The sequence below is a fragment of the Molossus molossus genome, unplaced genomic scaffold (assembly GCF_014108415.1).
Source record: "Molossus molossus isolate mMolMol1 unplaced genomic scaffold, mMolMol1.p scaffold_m16_p_4, whole genome shotgun sequence".
Taxonomy (NCBI): domain Eukaryota; kingdom Metazoa; phylum Chordata; class Mammalia; order Chiroptera; family Molossidae; genus Molossus; species Molossus molossus.
In genome coordinates this window covers 51293818-51310950 of record NW_023425377.1, presented here as the reverse complement: position 1 = coordinate 51310950, position 17133 = coordinate 51293818, and the positions used below count along the sequence as shown (strand labels likewise).

At 39.9% G+C, this 17133-nt stretch overlaps 1 protein-coding gene across 1 annotated transcript in view; it reads left to right on the top strand.

Annotated features, from left to right (window-relative positions):
• Window positions 1–17133, top strand: part of RUFY1 (RUN and FYVE domain containing 1) — an 81822-nt gene that overhangs the window by 57925 nt on the left and 6764 nt on the right. Inside the window, exons 12-15 of the mRNA XM_036240847.1 lie at window positions 11102–11199; window positions 13025–13144; window positions 13768–13897; window positions 16800–16894. Of these exons, the coding sequence (XP_036096740.1) occupies window positions 11102–11199; window positions 13025–13144; window positions 13768–13897; window positions 16800–16894 (443 nt within the window). The remainder of the gene's footprint in view (window positions 1–11101; window positions 11200–13024; window positions 13145–13767; window positions 13898–16799; window positions 16895–17133) is intronic.

Below are 17133 nucleotides of genomic sequence, written 5' to 3'. Positions count from 1 at the left end.
TTACCTTAAATTTATTGAGATTTGTTTTGTGGCCTAATATGTGGTCTATCTTGGAAACTGTTTCATTTGTACTTAAAAAAGAATGTACATTTTGCTGCTTTGGGGTGAAATGTTTTAAAAATATCAATTAAATACATCTGGTTTAATGTATCATTTCAGGATGCTGTTTCCTTTTTGATGTTCTATCTGGGTCTATCTGTTGATGTCAGTGGGATCTTAAATTCCTCTCCTGTGACTGTAGTGCTGTCGATCTGTCCTTTAGGTTCATCAATATTTGCTTGATGTGTTTACATGCTCCTATATTGAGCATGTAAATGTTTATAAGGATTATGTTATTTTATTGGGTTGATCCCTTTGTCATTATGCAGTGTCCTTTTTTTTTTTTTAAGTTTATTTTGTCTGATATAAGTGACCCAGCTTTTTTTTTTTTTCTTCTATTTTTATTTGCATAAAATATTTTCCATCCCTTTACTTTCAGTCTGTGTATATATTTTGATCTGAAGTAGGTCTCTTGTAGGAAGCATATGTATGGGTCTTATTTTTTTTAATCTATTCAGCCATCACTCTATATCTTTTGATTGGAGCATTTAATCCATTTTTTTCTTCTTGAAGTCCCTTTAACATTCCCCCCTTTTTTTATTCCTCACCCAAGGATACTTTTCTATTTATCATCAGATAGAGTGGAAAGGAGGGAGAGAGAGACAAAGATACATCAAAGTGACTGAGCCACATTGACTGGTTGCTTCCCACATGACCAGACCAGGGCCGGGGACGAACTTCAAAGGTACGTGCCCTTGACTGGAATCGAACCCACGATTCATTGGTCCATGGGCTGATGCTCTAACCGCTGAGCAAAACTGGCCATGGTTAACATTCCCTTTTTAAAAATAAATAAAATTATATGCCCTGACAGGTTTGACGCAGCAGTTAGAGCATCAGACCTCGGACCAAAGGGTCTTGGGTTTGATTTCTGGTCAAGGGCAAGTACCTGGGTTGCAGGTTTGGTCTCTAGTCCCAGTCTGGGTTGTGCAGGAGGCAACCAATTGATGTGTCTCTCTCACATCAATGTCTCTATCTCTCTTTCTCCCTCCCTCATCCCCTCCCTCCCCTCCAATGCTACCTAAAAATCATTGGAGGAATATCCTTGGGTGAGGATTAACAACAACTACTAAAATTATATAGGTTTCACGTGTCCAGTTCTATTTTTATTGATTGATTGATTTTAGAGAAAGAGAGGAAAGAAGAGAGACACATCAGTTTGCTTTTCTACTCATGCATTCATTGGTTGCTTCTTGTATGTGCCCTTGACCAGGGATCGACCCCACAACCTTGGGGTATCGAGGTGATGCTCTAACCAACTGAACTACTAGGCCAGGGCTGTACAATTCTATAATAAATTATCTGTATATTGTATTGTGTGTTCACCACCCCAAGTCAAATCTCCTTTCATCATCATTTATCTCCTGTTTACCCTCTCTACCTCCCCCTTCCCCCTTTCCCTCTGATAATCACCATATGTTGTCTATCTATGAGTTGGGTTTTTGTTTGTTTGTATGTATGTTTTATTGCCTAATACTTTCAACTTTTCACCAAGCCCCCAAGCTCCCTCCCCTCTGACAGCTGTCAGTCTGTTCTCTGTATCTATGAGTCTGTTTCTATTTTGTTTTTTAGTTCATTTTGTTCATTAGATACCACATACAAGTGAAATCATGTGGTATTTGTCTTTCTCTCACTGGTTTATTTCACTGAGCATAATACTCTCCAGGTCCATCCATGCTATTGCAAAAGGTAAGATTTCCTTGTTTTTTATAGCCAAGTAGTATTCCATTGTGTAGATGTACCACAGCTTTTTAATCCACTCATCTACTGATAGGCACTTGGGATGCTTCCAAATCTTGGCTATTGTAAGCAATACTACAATGAACATAGGGCTGCATATATTTTTTCAAATTATTGTTTTGGTTTTCTTCAGATAAATTCCTACAAGTGGAATCACTGGGTCATAACACAGTTCCATTTTCAATTTTGAGGTAACTCCGTACTGCTTTCTACAGTAGCTGTACCAATCTGCATTTCCATCAACAGGGCATAAGTGTTCCCTTTTCTTCACAGTCTTGGTAACATTGTGGTTTTAATTTGCGTTTTTGTGATGATTAGTGATGCTGAGCATCTTTTTATGTCTATTGGCCATCTGTATGTCCTCTTTGGAGAAGAGCCTATTGAGGTCCTTTGCCCATTTTTTAATTGAATTATTTGTATTTTTGGTGTTGAGTTTTATAACTTCTTTATAAATTTTGGATATTAACTTCTTATGAGGTGTATCATTGGCAAATATTTTTTCCCATTCAGTGGGTTGTCTTTTCATTTTGTTGATGGTTTCCTTTGCTGTGCAAAAACTTTTTAGTTTGATGTAGTCCCATTTGTTAATTTTTCCCCCTTGCCGAGGATATCGCCTCATCAGCAAAAATATCGATATTAGAGAATTCTGAGATTTTATTGCCTATGTTTTCTTTTAGGATTTTTTATGATTTCATGACTTACATTTAAGGCTTCTATTTATTTTGAGTTTATTCTTATGTATGTTGTAATAAGGTTGTCTAGTTTCATTTGTTTGCACATAATCCTATTTTCCCAGCACCGTTTATCAAATAGACTATCTTTACCTCATTGTATGTTCTTGCCTCCTTTGTCAAATATTAATTGATCATATAAGGATGGGTTGATTTCTGGGCTCCCAATTCTGTTCCAAAAATTTATGTCATTTTTTATGCCAATATAGTGCTATTTTGATTACCGTTATAGTGTAGTTTGATATCAGGTAGAGTCTTCTGTGGTTCCACACAAATTTATGGAATATTTGTTTTACTTCTGTGAAATCCACCATTGGTATCTTGATAGGAGTTGCATCAAATTTGTAGGTTGCTTTGGGTATTTGGACATTTTAATGATGTTAATTCTTCCTATCCATGAACATGATATGTGCTTCCACTTATTTGTATCTTCTTCACTTTCTTTCTTCAATGTCTTATAATTTTCCATGTACAATTCTTTTATATCCTTGCTTAAATTTATTCCTAGTTATTTTTTTATGCAGTTGTAAATGGGATTGTTTTCTTAGTTTTCCTTTCTGATAGGTCATTGGTATATAGAAATTCAGCTGATTTCTGGATATTTATTTTGTATCCTGCTACTTTCCTAAATTCATTTATCAGTTCTAATAGTTTTTTTGGTGGGCTTTTAAGGGTTATATATGCAGTATCATGTCATTGGCAAATAATGGCAGTTTTACTTCTTCCTTTTCTATTTGGATAATTTTTATTTCTTCTTGTCTGATCGCTGTGGCTAGGATTTCCAGTACTATGTCAAATAAAAGTGGTGAAAGTGGGCAACCTTCTCTTGTTCCTGATCTTAAGGAAAGCACTTTTAGCATTGCCTCATTGAGTTTGATATTACCCATGGGTTTGTCATATATGGCCTTAATTATGTTGAGGTATGTTCCCTATATTCTTACTTTGCTGAGTCTTTTTATCATAAATGGGTGCTGGATTTTATGAAATGCCTTTCCTGCATCTATTGATATGATCATGTGATTTTTATCCTTTTTTTTTTTTTATGTTATGTATCACATTTGTTTATTTGGGGATAGTGTACCAATCTTGCATCCCAGGAATATATCCCACCTGATTATGGTGTATGCACTTTTTAATGTATTGCTGGATCTGGTTTTTTAATAGTATGTTAAGGATTTCAGCATCTATGTTCATCAGGTATATTGGCTTATAATTTTCTTTCTTTGTAGTGTCTTTATTTGGTTTCGAAATTAGGATAATGCTGGCCTCAGAAAATGGGCTTGGGAGTCTTCCCTCTTCTTGAATTTTTTGGAATAGTTTGGGAAGGATAGGTGTTAGCTCTTTTTGAATGTTTGGTAAAATTCTCTTATAAAGCCATCAAGTCCAGAACTTTTGTTTGTTGAGAGGTTTTGGGTTTTTTTTTTACTGCTTTAATTTCATTACTTGTAATCTGTCTATTCAGATTTTCTGATTTTTTTTCCTGATTCAGTTTTGCATGATTGTATGTTTCTTGGAATTTATCCATTTCTTCTAAATTTTTCAATTTGTTGGCATATAGTTGCTCATAATATTTTCTTACAATCCTTTGTATTTCTGAAGTGTCAGTTGTTACTTCTCTTTTATTTGTGATTTTATTTATTTGGGTCCTCTCTTTTTCTTGATGAGTCTCGTTAAATACATGTCAACCTTGTTTATCTTTTCCAAGAACTAGCTCCTGGTCATTGATTCTTGTTTCTTGAGGTAGGCCTGTAATACTATGAATTTTCCTTTTAGGACTGCTTTCACTGTGTCCCATACATTTTAGGTTGTTATGTTCTCATTTTTGTTTCAAGGTATCTTGATTTCTTCCTTGATCACATTATTAACCCATCTACAACATTTCTTATAATGCTGGTTTGGTGGTGATTAACTCCTTTAGCTTTTCTTTGTCTGAGAAGCTTTTTATCTTTATTTTTATTCTAAATTATAGCCTTGCTGGGTAGAATAATCTTGGTTGTAGGTCCTTGCTTTTCATCACTTGGAATAGTTTGTGCCAATCCTTCCTGGCCTGCAAAGTTTCTGTTGTGAGATCAGCTGACGGTCTTATAGGAGTTCCTTTGTATGTAAATAACTGCTTTTCTCTTGCTGCTTTTAAGATTCTCTCTTTGTCTTTAACCTTTGGCATTTAAATTATATGTTTTGGTGTCAGCCTTTATGGTTCATCTTGTTTCAGACTCTCTGTGCTTCCTCAACTTGTATGTCTATTTCCTTCACCAGGTTAGGGAAGTGTTCAGTCATTTCTTCAAATAGGTTTTCAGTCCTTTGCTCCCTCTCGCCTCCTTCCAGTACCCCTATGATGTCAATGTTTGTACACCTAATGTTATCCCAAATGTCCCTTAAACTATCTCCATTATTTGAATTCTTTTTCTGTTATTGGGTATTTTTCACTACCTTGTCTTCCAAATCACTGATTCAGTCCTCTACTTCATCTAATATGTTGATTTCATCTTACATATTTTCATTTGATACATTGTATTCTTCACTTTGACTTGTTCTTTTTTATGGTTTTTCTTTGTGTAACTTCTGAGTTAAGTTCATTGAGTATCTTTTAACCAGTGTTTTGAACTCTGTATCTGACAGATTTCTTGCCTTTATTACATTCTTTTTCTGGACTTTTATCCTATTCTTTCATTTGGGATATGTTTTTTGTTTGTTTCTTCATTTTGGCTGTCTCCCTGTATTTGTTTCTATGTATTAGGTAGATTCATTATGTCTCCTGGTCTTTGTAGAATAACCTTATATAATAGGTATCCTGTGGGACCCAGTGGTGCAGTCTCTCTGGTCACCTGAGCTGGGTGCTCTAGATGTGTCCCTTGTGTGGGTTGTATGTGTTCTCCTGTTGTAATTGAGTTGTGGATTTTTTTTTATCCTTACCCGAGGATTTGTTTGTTTGTTTTAAAAAGAGAGAAAGGGAAAGAAAAAGTGAAAAATCATTTGCTTCCCATATATACCCCAACAGGGGATTGAACCCACAAACTAGTTATGTACCCTGACTGGGAATCAAACCCACAGCCTTTTGGTATATGGAACAATACTCCAACCATCTGAGCCACCCAACCAGGGCTGTAAGTTGAATTTTGATTGCTGTTGGCATGTCAGTGGGTAGGATTGACTTTCCAGCTAACTGATTTTGCGAACTGGCTGTGACTACAGTGAACAAGCTGTTGTGTGGGAGCTGATGCCACAGAGTGGTATTCAGGGTTCTGGTGCCTGCTGAGTCTATTCTTTGGGTGTGTTGTTTGCAGGGCTTATTGGCCACTTAAAAGCTAAGCCATTCTTTTCTCATTGATATGTGGTGCCACCTTTATCATAAGATTAAGTTCCCATATAAAATGGAACTACTATCTCTGAGGTCTCTATTCTGTTTTATAATCTACTTATCTGTTTTAATTACGGTATCTTTGTAGTATGTTTTGATGCTTTGTTAGTTGTCTTACTTTGCTAGGGTTGCTGTAACCAAGTACCACAAACTGAGTGGCTCACAGAAATTTACTCTCAACTAAATTGTTCTGGAGGTCAGAAGTCCAAGATTAAGATCTCAGCAGGGTTGGTTTCTTCTGAGTCTGTATAGAAGAATCTGCCCCATCCTTCTCTCCTCACTTTTGGTGGTTGCTGGCAGTCTGTGGAGAACCCAGTTGCAGAAGTTTTCACTGCCATCTCTGCCTTCACTTTCACATAGCATTCTTCCTATATGCCTGCCTATGTCCAGATTTCCCATTTTGTAAGGAAACCAGTCATGTTGGATTAGGGGCCCACCTTACTTAGGGGTCCAGTAGGACCTTGTCTTCACTAATTATGTCTGCAATAACCCATTTTCCAAATAAGGTCACGTTGTATGATACTGGGGTTAGGATTTAACATACAGGTTTGGGAGGGACTCAATCCATAACAAGTAAAGCCTGTGTTCTTTGCCTCCTTGCTTTCTCTCTCTCTCTCTCTCTCTTTTTTTTTTTTAAGATTGACTTATCTATTCATAGATCTTTATTCTTGATCCAGACTTTAGAATAAATTTATAAATTTCCTTTTTTTAAATCCAGCTGAATTTTGTAAATGGGAATTACATCAAATTGATAGATTAATTTGAGAAAAAAATTGACCTCAGTACTCTATAAAGTCATCCATCCAAGACCATGGGGTAACTCTCCATTTATTCAGATATTCTTTTCTCTTTTTGTATCCTTTTTTACTCCATAAACGTCCTGCATTTTCTACAGTGAAGTCCTAGATTCTGTATAGTTGTTGCTACTATGACTGCTGCCTTCTTTTGACTGCATTCTCCAATTAGGTCTTGCTGGTGGTATGGAGAAACAGCACTGTTGTACTTATAAGTTGCCTTTGTATTTGACAGCCTTGCTTACCACCTGGTTCTAATGGTTTGTCTATTGTTCATGTTGGTTTTAGATGTAACTGATCATATCATAAGCAAATACAGTTTAATCTCTTCACCTTCAATTTTTGTACCCTTTCTTTTTTGTTTCTTATAGCATTGGCCAGGGCCTCCAAGACTACATTAACAGGAGTAGAAACAGTGAGCAGACTTGTGGTCCTATCTTAAAAGGAATGCATCTAAAAGTTCTCTATTAAGTGTAATGCTTGCTAGATGCATGGTATATGATCTTTACCGAATTAAAGATGTTCCTTTATGATTTCTTATTTGCTGAGCGGTTCTGTCATAAATAAATGTTGACCTTTATTAAATGCTCTTTTTTTTTTTTTGCACTTTCTCTATGTGATAATCATGTTCTTTTTCTCTTATGTTGGAATTTATATTAATAGACTTGTATTCCTAGAATCCTACTTGATTATGATATATTTAAATATACTCTGGATCCAGTTATCTAGTTATATAGGATATCCCAAAAAAATGTATACACACTTAACAGCTGATAGCTCAATTGGTGTTTCTTTTCAGATTTAATCCATTGGAATTTATAATTATTCAAAGTATGTATACATTTTTTGGGACACCCTGTATATGTGTGTTTATATATGAGGTGGACCTCTAATTTGCTTTCTTTTAACAAACCTTATTTATTTCAGAACCAAAATTGGACTGGCCCTATAAAATAAGTTTTCCTGCCCTGGCTGGTTTGCTCAGTGGTTAAAGCATCAGCCTGCGAACTGAAGTATTGGGTTCAATTCCAGTCAAGGGCACATACCTCAGTTGCTATTCAGTCCCCAGCTCTGGTTATGGTGGTGCAAGAGGCAACCAATCGAGGTGTCTCTCTCACATCGATGATTCTTTCTCTCTCTTTCCCTTCCCCCCTCCCACTCTGTCTGAAAATAGATGGGAAAATATCCTCAGGTGAGGATTTAAAAAGAAAAAAGATTTCCTGCTCTTTTTCTCTGGAATAATTTGTATAAGATAGCAAGTGTCTTCCAAAGGTTTTTGTTTTGTTTTTTAACTTTTTTTTTCCTTTACTAATTTTAGAGAGAGAGGAAGTGAGAGGGAGAGAGAGATAGAAACATCGATGAGAGCCCGGCTGGTGTGGCTCAGTGGTTGAGCGTCAACCCAGGCACCAAGAGGTCGCTGGTTCGATTCCCGGTCAGGGCACATGCCCAGGTTGTGGGCCCAATGGGGGCATGCAGGAGACAACCAGTCAAAGTTCTCTCTCATGGATGTTTCTATCTCTCTCTCCCTCTCCCTTCCTCTCTCTCTAAAATCAATAAAGAAAAAAGAAAAAGAAACATCCATGAGAGAAAACATCGACTGGCCACCTCCTGCATGACCCCCACTGGGGATTTGGCCCACAACCTGGGCGTGTGTCCTGACCAGGAATCGAACCAGTGACCTCTTTGTGCATGGGTCAGTGCTCAACCACTGAGCCACACTGGCTAGACTCCAAAGGTTTTGAGAACCCACCAATGTGATAGGATTCTTCTGAGCTGGGGCTTTTGAGCAGACAGACTTTGATTACTATTACTGGCCTATTTATTCATGTTTTCCATTTATTCTCAGGCCCATTTTGGTATATTTTTCTATTTTTCTCCAAAATGTATCTTATTTTGTTTAAGTTTTCAAAATGTTTTAGCTCATAGTTCTTCATAATGTTCTTTTATAAATTTTTAAAATCTCTTTCATTCACCATTTTTTATTTGCATTTTCTTTTTTCCTTATTGAGTCTTACCAGAGATGTGTCTGTTCTTTAATAATCTTTTCAAAGAACCATCTTTTTTCCCTCAATATTCTTTATTATTTATTGTTCCTTATTTCATTGATTTCTATCCTCACTTTTATTATATTCTTTCTTTCTTCTTTGGGTTTACTCTGTAGCTCATTTTAAACTTCTGAAATGCATGCTTAACTCATGTTTTATTTTATTTTTTTATTTCCTAAAAAATTTTACTTAAAGTTAAAATTTTCAGTGCTGGCCAGTTTGGCTCAGCATTTAGAGCGTTGGCCCGCGGACCAGAGAGAACCGGGTTCGGTTCCCACTAAGGGCATGTACCATGCGGTTTGTCCCTGGCCCTGGTTGGGTCATGTGGGTGACTACCAGTCGATGTCTCTCTCAACATCGATGTTTCTTTCTCTCTCTCTCTCTTTCTCCCTCTCTCCCTTCTGTTCTATCTGAAGATAAATATAAAAAATAATAAATTTTCATAGTGGCTGCACTAATTTACATTCCCACCAACAGTGTACAAGGATTCCCTTTTCTCCACAACCTCTCCAACACTTATTTCTTGTCTTATTGATAATAGCCATTCTGACAGGTGTGAGATGGTGTCTCATTGTGGTTTTGATTTTCATTTCCCTTATAACTAGTGATGTTGAACATCTTTTCATGTTTGTTACCCATTTATGTGTATTCTTTGGAAAAGTGTCTATTTTGCCCATTTTTTAATCAGATTTTGTTGTTGTTGAGTTGTGTGGATTTGTTATATATTTTGGATATTAGCCCCTTATCAGAGGTATCATTTGCAAATGCCTTCTCCCATTCGGTTGGTTACCTCAAACACACTAACAAAACAAAAACAAACTTGGATGCACACAACAGAATGGTAGTTACAAAAGGGGAGAGGAAGGCAGGGGAGGGGAATGAAGGGAAAGGGGGTTAAATATATGGTGACAGAAGGAAACTAGACTTTGGGTGGGGAGCATGCAATTGGGTATACAGATGTTGAATTATAGTCTTGTACACCTGAAAATTATATAATGTTAATCAATGTGACCCCAATAGATTTAATTTTAATTTTAATTTTTTTATCCTCACCTGAGGATATTTTTCCATTTTTTGTTCAGATAGAATGGGAGGAAGAGAGGGAGCGAGAGAGAGAAACATTGACGTGAAAGGGACACATCGAGTGGCTGCCACCCACACGACACAACCAGGGCCAGGGACAAACTGCAACTGAGGTACATACCCTAAGCAGGAACTGAACCTGGGTCTCTTCGACCACAGGCCAGCACTCTAACCGCTGAGCCAAACCAGCCAGGGCTAGATTTAATTCTTAAAATAACGAAACGTTTTTATAAAGTTAAAAATTACCCACAAGTACTGCTTTAGCTGTGGCCCTCAAATTTTGACAAAAGATATTTCATCCTAAGTATATTTTTCACATTTTAACATCTCTGGAATTGAGATCCCATTTTGTAGTCAATGGCATGACATATTTCAAGTAGTAGTTTTTTGCTTTTTTTAGTGGTATGTAAAATTAGGGTGCATCTTATGCTCAATGGCATCTTCAGTGTAGTAATATACAGCACTGTATTTTAATTATCATCCAGCTCTAAGTATTTCATAATTTCTCTTCTGTTTTTTGTTTAAGCTCAGTCGTTTTTTAAGTAATATGCTATTTTTTTTCATGTTATGAGATGTTTTTAGCTATTATTTTGTTAGTGTCTGATTCTATTACCTTAAGGTCAGAGAATACAGTTTGTATATTATTTCCTAAGAATTTATTAGGACTTCCTTCTGTCCTCAGCCCTTTTGTGTCTTATTTTAAGAGTGTCTCTTATAGACACACAGGAACACAGTGCTTTTTTGTCCCCTGCTGGTCCCTCAGCATCTGCCATGGTTAAAAGCCTGGGCTCACAAAGTCACACAGTGGTGAGTATGAACCCAGCTAACCTTCACCCAAATGCTTTGTCTTTCTGAGCCTCCCTCTCTGTCTCAGAGAAGTGGGGATTACAACATCTACCAGGAGACTTCTGCAGGGGTCAGATGAACTTGTTGGTGGCTGTGCCCTGCACATAGGAATAGCTTCTGAACATTCAGGCAGATGCAACTTTGAAGGTCCTTTGCAGAAAGGAGCATGGACTGTTTGTGAGGAAACAAAAAGCTTCATTACCTCCTGCTTGGCCGTTCTTTCTGTTCAACACTGGATCAACACTGGGAACCTTGATCCAGTTTGCCTTCCAGGGCTCTGGGGATGAGCAGCAGTGAATGAAATGCTCTTGAAATTGTTATGAAAGTACCAAGTGAACAGTCAAACCCTACAGAAATGGGGGTGAGGGAGAGGCAGATTTTGACCCACCGGCCTTGCTTTTGTAGGATACAGAGAGCAGTTTACAGCAAAAGAATGAAGTCATCACATCTTTTAAAGAAAAAATCAATCAAGTTATGTCCGACATGAAACAGATGGAAGAAAGGTAATCACTTCCCCAGGAAGATATTCCCTAGAAGGTGCTGGGCATTTTCTGAGCCTGGGGACTTACTCAGAGTCCCTCTCAAAAGTACAGACAGGTTGCAATGGCTGTCCTTCAAGTTCATAGTCTTGCTCAGCAAGGGGGCATGTATTCACTCAATTAGCCTTTGGGCTGCTGAATCACATAGTATCCTCTCAGGGGATCAGGGCTTTCTAGGGAGCTCATTGTCGCTGTCACATTTAAACAGCAGGTCAGTAGTGGATCAGAATAGAGTCTAAAAATAGACCCACACAAATATGGACAACTGATTTTTTACAAAAGTGAAAAGGCAGTTAAATGGAGACAGAATAGTATTTTCAATAAATGATGTTGGAACAATTAGACATCTATAAACAAAAATATAATCTCACAGTTTTATATAAAGATTAACTGAAAATGGATCATCAGCCTAAATATAAAACTCAAAACCATAAAATTTTTAGAAGAATACATAGAAAGTCGTTATGACCTTGGGTTATACAAAGAGCTCTTAGACATGACAAAAGCATGATCCATGAGAGAAAAACATGATAAACTACTTTATCGGAATTTAAAACTTTTATTCTGTTAAGAGAATCAAAATACAAGTTATAGATTGGGAGAAAATTTGTAAATCACATGCTATCTGACAAAAGATTTGTATTCAGTGTATATAAAAAAAACTTTCAAAACAAATGCACAAAAGACTTGAACAGAACTTCACCAAAGAGGGCATAGAGATGGCAAAGAAGCAATTAGGGAAGTGCATATTAAAATCATGCTGAGGCCCTGGCCGGTTTGGCTCAGCGGTTAGAGCATTGGCCTGTGGTCCAGAGAGACCCGGGTTCGGTTCCCACTAAGGGCACGTACCTCAGTTGCAGTTTGTCCCCGGCCCTGGTTGGGTCGTGCAGATGGCAACCACTCAATGTGTCCCTTTCACATCGATGTTTCTCTCTCTCTCTCTCTCTCTTCTTCCCACTCTATCTGAACAAAAAATGGAAAAATGTCCTCGAGTGAGGGTAAAAAATAAATAAAATAAAATAAAATCATGCTGAGATGCCTCTATACACCTATTAGAACAACTAAATATTTTATTAATGACAACACCCAGTGTCTGGTGAGGCTATGGAGCTACTAGAACTCTCATATAATACTGATAAGAATGTAAAATGGTACAGCCACTTTGGAAAACAGTTTCTTACAATGAAGCTGATTATACTCTTACCATATGACTCAAAAGCCCCACTCCTGGCTATTTTCCCAAGGAGGATAAAAACTTATATTCAAACAAAAGTCTATACATAAATCTATAGCAGCACAATTCATAATTGCCAAAATCCAGAAGCAACCCAGATATCTCTCATCAGGGGAATGAATAACCAAACTGGCACTATATACACTGAAATACTGTTCAGCCATAGAAAGGAATGAACCATTGCTACACAAAAAAGTGGACAGATCTTGAAAGTGTTATACCAAGAGAAAGAACCCAATCTCAGAAGGTTATAGGAATAATCTTATCAAAAAGACAAAGCCATAGTGTCAGAGAGCAGCTCAGTTGTTGCCCAGGGGTTAGGGATGGAAAAGGGGGTGTGGTGGCTATAGGGGGCAGCACTGGAGAGTTTTCTGGGGCAATGAAACTGTTCTGTTTCCTGGTTACACAGTCTTGACATGTGCTAAAACTCATGAAACTGGACACACGAGTCACTTTTACTGTATATTAATTAAGATAAAGGAAAAAACTAAAGCCAGCAAGAATATGAAAATTTTCTACATTAAATTGGAGCTTTGATCCTTTACTTTGGTCCAGGTTACAACATTCAGAAAGGGTGCGGCAGGGTGCTGAGGAGCGGAGCCACCAGCTGCAGCAGGAGCTGGGCTGCAGGACCAATATGCTGCAGGAGCAGCTCTCCCAGCTGCACAGCCAGTGGTAGGTGCCCCAGCTGGGGGCCAGTGGCAGGGGGAAAGTGGCTCCCATTGGGGCAGACAGTATACTGTTTCATACCCCTGCAAGGCTGGAATCGGGGTGAATATAAGTGTGCTGTAAAGTACAAAGGCCAATGATGAGAGATGTCTGTATACCCTATTTCACAAGGGAGAAAACAGCCTGAGGGGTTCAGTACCCTCATGGGGCACACACTCTTGACCCTCGGTAGCTATCTCCTCACCCCCAACCCCCTGGTATCCTACATCATTAGCTGGCTCAGGGTAGAAAAGGCAGAATCCATGTCACACTTTCTCCTCTAGTCTCCATCTCAGTAGAGGGTTCTGCTGTGCGTGCCTGAGTGTGTCAGGGCTCTTCCCTTTCTCTCTATTCGTGGACTGTCAAGTGTGTGCCTGCACCTCCTTTCTCCCACGTGTTCCTGGTCTGTGTTGTGGAGGGGGAGACAGCCCTGGGGGAGAAGGAGTCTTGTTTCTATGCTTTGTTGAAGGGTAAAAGCTCATGAGGCAATTTATGTGAATCCATTTCCTGTGTGGTGTCTTGAGTTGGATTGTGGATTTTCCATGAAAATCTCCCACTGAGACTAACTCACATTCATTTTGGGAAAACAGCTCAAGTCTAGAGAAAGAGTGGAAATCAGAAAAAGAACAAAGGCAAGCTCTTCAACAAGAATTACAGTGTGAGAAAGACACCTCCTCTCTCCTCCGAGCAGAGCTACAACAAGTGGAAGGATTAAAAAAGGTAAGGTGGACTGTCCTCAGGAGGAAAAGAGCTTCTAGCATCTCAAGAAATTTCTGCTGAAGCACCTGCCATGACCCTCGCCACCCCAAAACTGGGTCTCCTATGCACCAGGGGTCTGAAGTCTGGGAGGCACTGCCCCTGCACCCTCACTCAGAGCCTTTGCTCTAGGAGAAAAGAGTAAGATGGAGCAAAACCCACTGAGCAAACCAGAGACTCAGTGAAGAGAATAAAACAGGAAACTGTCCCCACAGTGTGGCGAGGGTGGTCTGGGAAAAGAGTGATAGTTAACCAGAGACTTGAAGGACATGGAAAAGACAACCAGGCAGAGATTTGGTCAGAGACACCAAGAAGTGTGAGGGTGTGTCATAGTGAAGCAGAGAAAAGGCTGCGTGGCTGAGGTGTGACGAGCAGAGGGAGGAGGCGCTTGAGCTGAGGCCTCCAGTGGACAGCCAACCGGGGGCCCTTGAAGCTGTGTAAACAAATTTGGGTTTTATTCTGAGCATGATAAGAAGCTTTTGGAGGGGCATAACTCGTTTCATTTTAAGATCATCACCACCTGCTATGTGGAGAATGGGTAGTAAGTTTGCAAGAGAGGAAACAAATTAACCAGTCAACACTGTCAGCAAATGCCAGTCCACACTTCACCCCAGAGATGGGTTGGCCACCTGGTCCTTGGTCATCCCCAGGAAGCCTACTGAATTAGGGCCCTAAATCTTCCCTAGATTAGACCTAAATCTAGTTTACCCCTGGAGTTCCCTCCTTCCTCTGGATGCCTCACTTCACCTGAAGGTATGGCCTAGATCCTGTGAAGCTCCAGAGCAGGAAAGTGGGGATGTCAGCACAGCACTGCCATCTGATTGTGGAATGTGGGACCTCTCTGAAACTCAGGTAGTCTACATTCTTCCCCCTACTATAAAATTACCATACATCCCCAGAAAGACAAAGGGGCCTGGCAGTTCTGGTCAGAGTTGGCTGCCATCTAGGGATCCGCGGGGCATCTCTGGCCTCCATAGCTTCTCCTGATGGGACTGATGCCAGGCTCAGGGGACTGCCAAGCCATAGATGGCCTTCCCACACCTCATCTCTGGAGGAGGATCCTTGGGGCTGGGGCAGATTCCAGACCTAGATTTGTTGTGTTTAACATGGTAATGAGTACCGTTGCACAATTTGAATGAGCCAAGAAAGGCCCTTTTGATTTCTGTTGGCAAGTGCCTAGGGCCTCTTGTGACAGATCCCACCAGGCCATGGGTGGGATCACAAGGGAGGAGAGTTGCAAGAGCCAGTGAGTCTCAGAGAGGGGAGGAGAGGCAACAGGGGGTAGAAGAAGACTTCTAGAAACCTCTACTGTGTCATGGAACATACCCCCTTTACTCCACCTCAGTGTACTTTGGTGTAAATTTTGAATTCCACACCCCCACCACCACACACATACACAAAAGAGAAAAAAAAAAACATGTCTGAGGTCACCAGTAAGACTCGGTCAACAGGCTCTGGTGCAGAAGGCCCAGGGATGGCTATGGGGAAATGCCCACCACTGAGGCATAGGACCTATGGCTACCTATGGTCAGCCCTGGACCCCAAATTACTTTCTGGGTCTGCATTTGGCCCTCATTAGCCTATGTCCTCCAGGTGCACTGGCCCCAAATTACACACCTCATCAAGGGTGTTCCCTTATTCCCCAGGCACTGCTCCTACACAGGGTTTCAGGGCCTCCAGAAAGTCTAGCTGTACTCCAGCCATGATGATCTTAGCCTTCATCCATCAGCCTTATTCATTCTCAGGAAATTTGACCAGCCCTTTCTAAGAAGAGTTCATTCAAATGAGCCTTGGTTGCTATAAATTCATGTAATTTTGTACAAGGTTCATCTGTGTATTTTATGAGGTGTAGTTTTTTTAAAAAACCTTTCTATAGAAGCTCTGGCCAGTGTGGCTCAGTTGGTTGGAGCATCGTCCCTTACACTGAAAGGTTTGATTCTTGGTCAGGGCACATACCCAAGTTGTGGATTTGATCCCCAGTCATGGGAGGGTATGGGAGGCACTGATCGATGTTTCTCTCTCACATCAATGTTTCTCTCTTTCTCCTTTCCTCTCTCTAAAATCAATAAAAATGTATCCTGAAGTGAGGATTTAAAAAAAAAATCTTTTGCCCTAGCCGTTGTGGCTCAGTTGGTTGAGTGTCGTCCTATGCACCAAAAGGTCGCTATTTTGATTCCCAGTCGGGGGTGTGTGTGGGAGGCAACAGGTCAATGTTTGTCTCTCACAATGTTTTTTTTTCTCTCTCCCTTCCTCTCTTAAAAAAAAAAAAGTCAATAAGAGCATTTTAAAAATCTTTTAATAGAAACTCAGACAGGCAAAGTCATATTTGCCCTGAGGTTGACTGTTTTGAATGTTGTTTGATGAACCTACATAGCTGCTTCCTGTCCCATGTCACACTGTTCCTGCTGCAGAGCTACTCACCTTCCATTTGCCCATTCTGGAAAAGTAAGCTAGTGAGAAGTAACCCATGAAATTGCCCTGTATTGAATGAGGTTAGCACAACAAAACTGCCTTTTACTTGAAAAACATTCTGACCTGCTTGTTGCCATGATTACAAACCTTATAAAAAAAGGACTTTTAGCCCTGGCCAGTTTTGCTCAGTGGTTAGAGTGTCAGCCCATGGACCAGAGTCCTGGGTTTGGTTCCCACTAGGGGCACATACCTTGGTTGCAGTTTGTCCCTGGCCCCAACTGTGCCATGTGGGTGGCAGCCAGTCGATGTTTCTCTCTGACACTGACATTCTCTCTCTTCCCCCTCTCCCTCCTGCTCTATCTGAAGATAAATGCAAAAATGTCCTCAGGTGAGGATAAGAAGAAAAAAAAAAGACTTTCAATTCTGTGTCAAGTGTCTGGTTTGTTCATTTTAGAAGCTGCGAGAGCTCCAGGATGAGAAGGCAGAGTTACAGAAGGTTTGTGACGAGCAAGAGCAAGCCCTCCAGGAAATGGGACTGCATCTCAGCCAGTAAGAACCTCCCCATGAAGAATCTGGCCATCAACATGACTCGAGTCCCAAATCTATGTCCTGTTGTCAGAGGAGGGAGAACCAGTCAAGGAGGCCTCCCCAGGAAGTCAGTCCTCAGGGGCACAGAACCCTCGTGTTCACTAACTTAGTATCTAGGTCCCAGGGGAACCAGACGGGTGCTGAGAGGGTTGCTTGTTCAGCCTGCTGTGCTGCACCTGCCTTTCTCAGGAGTCCATCAG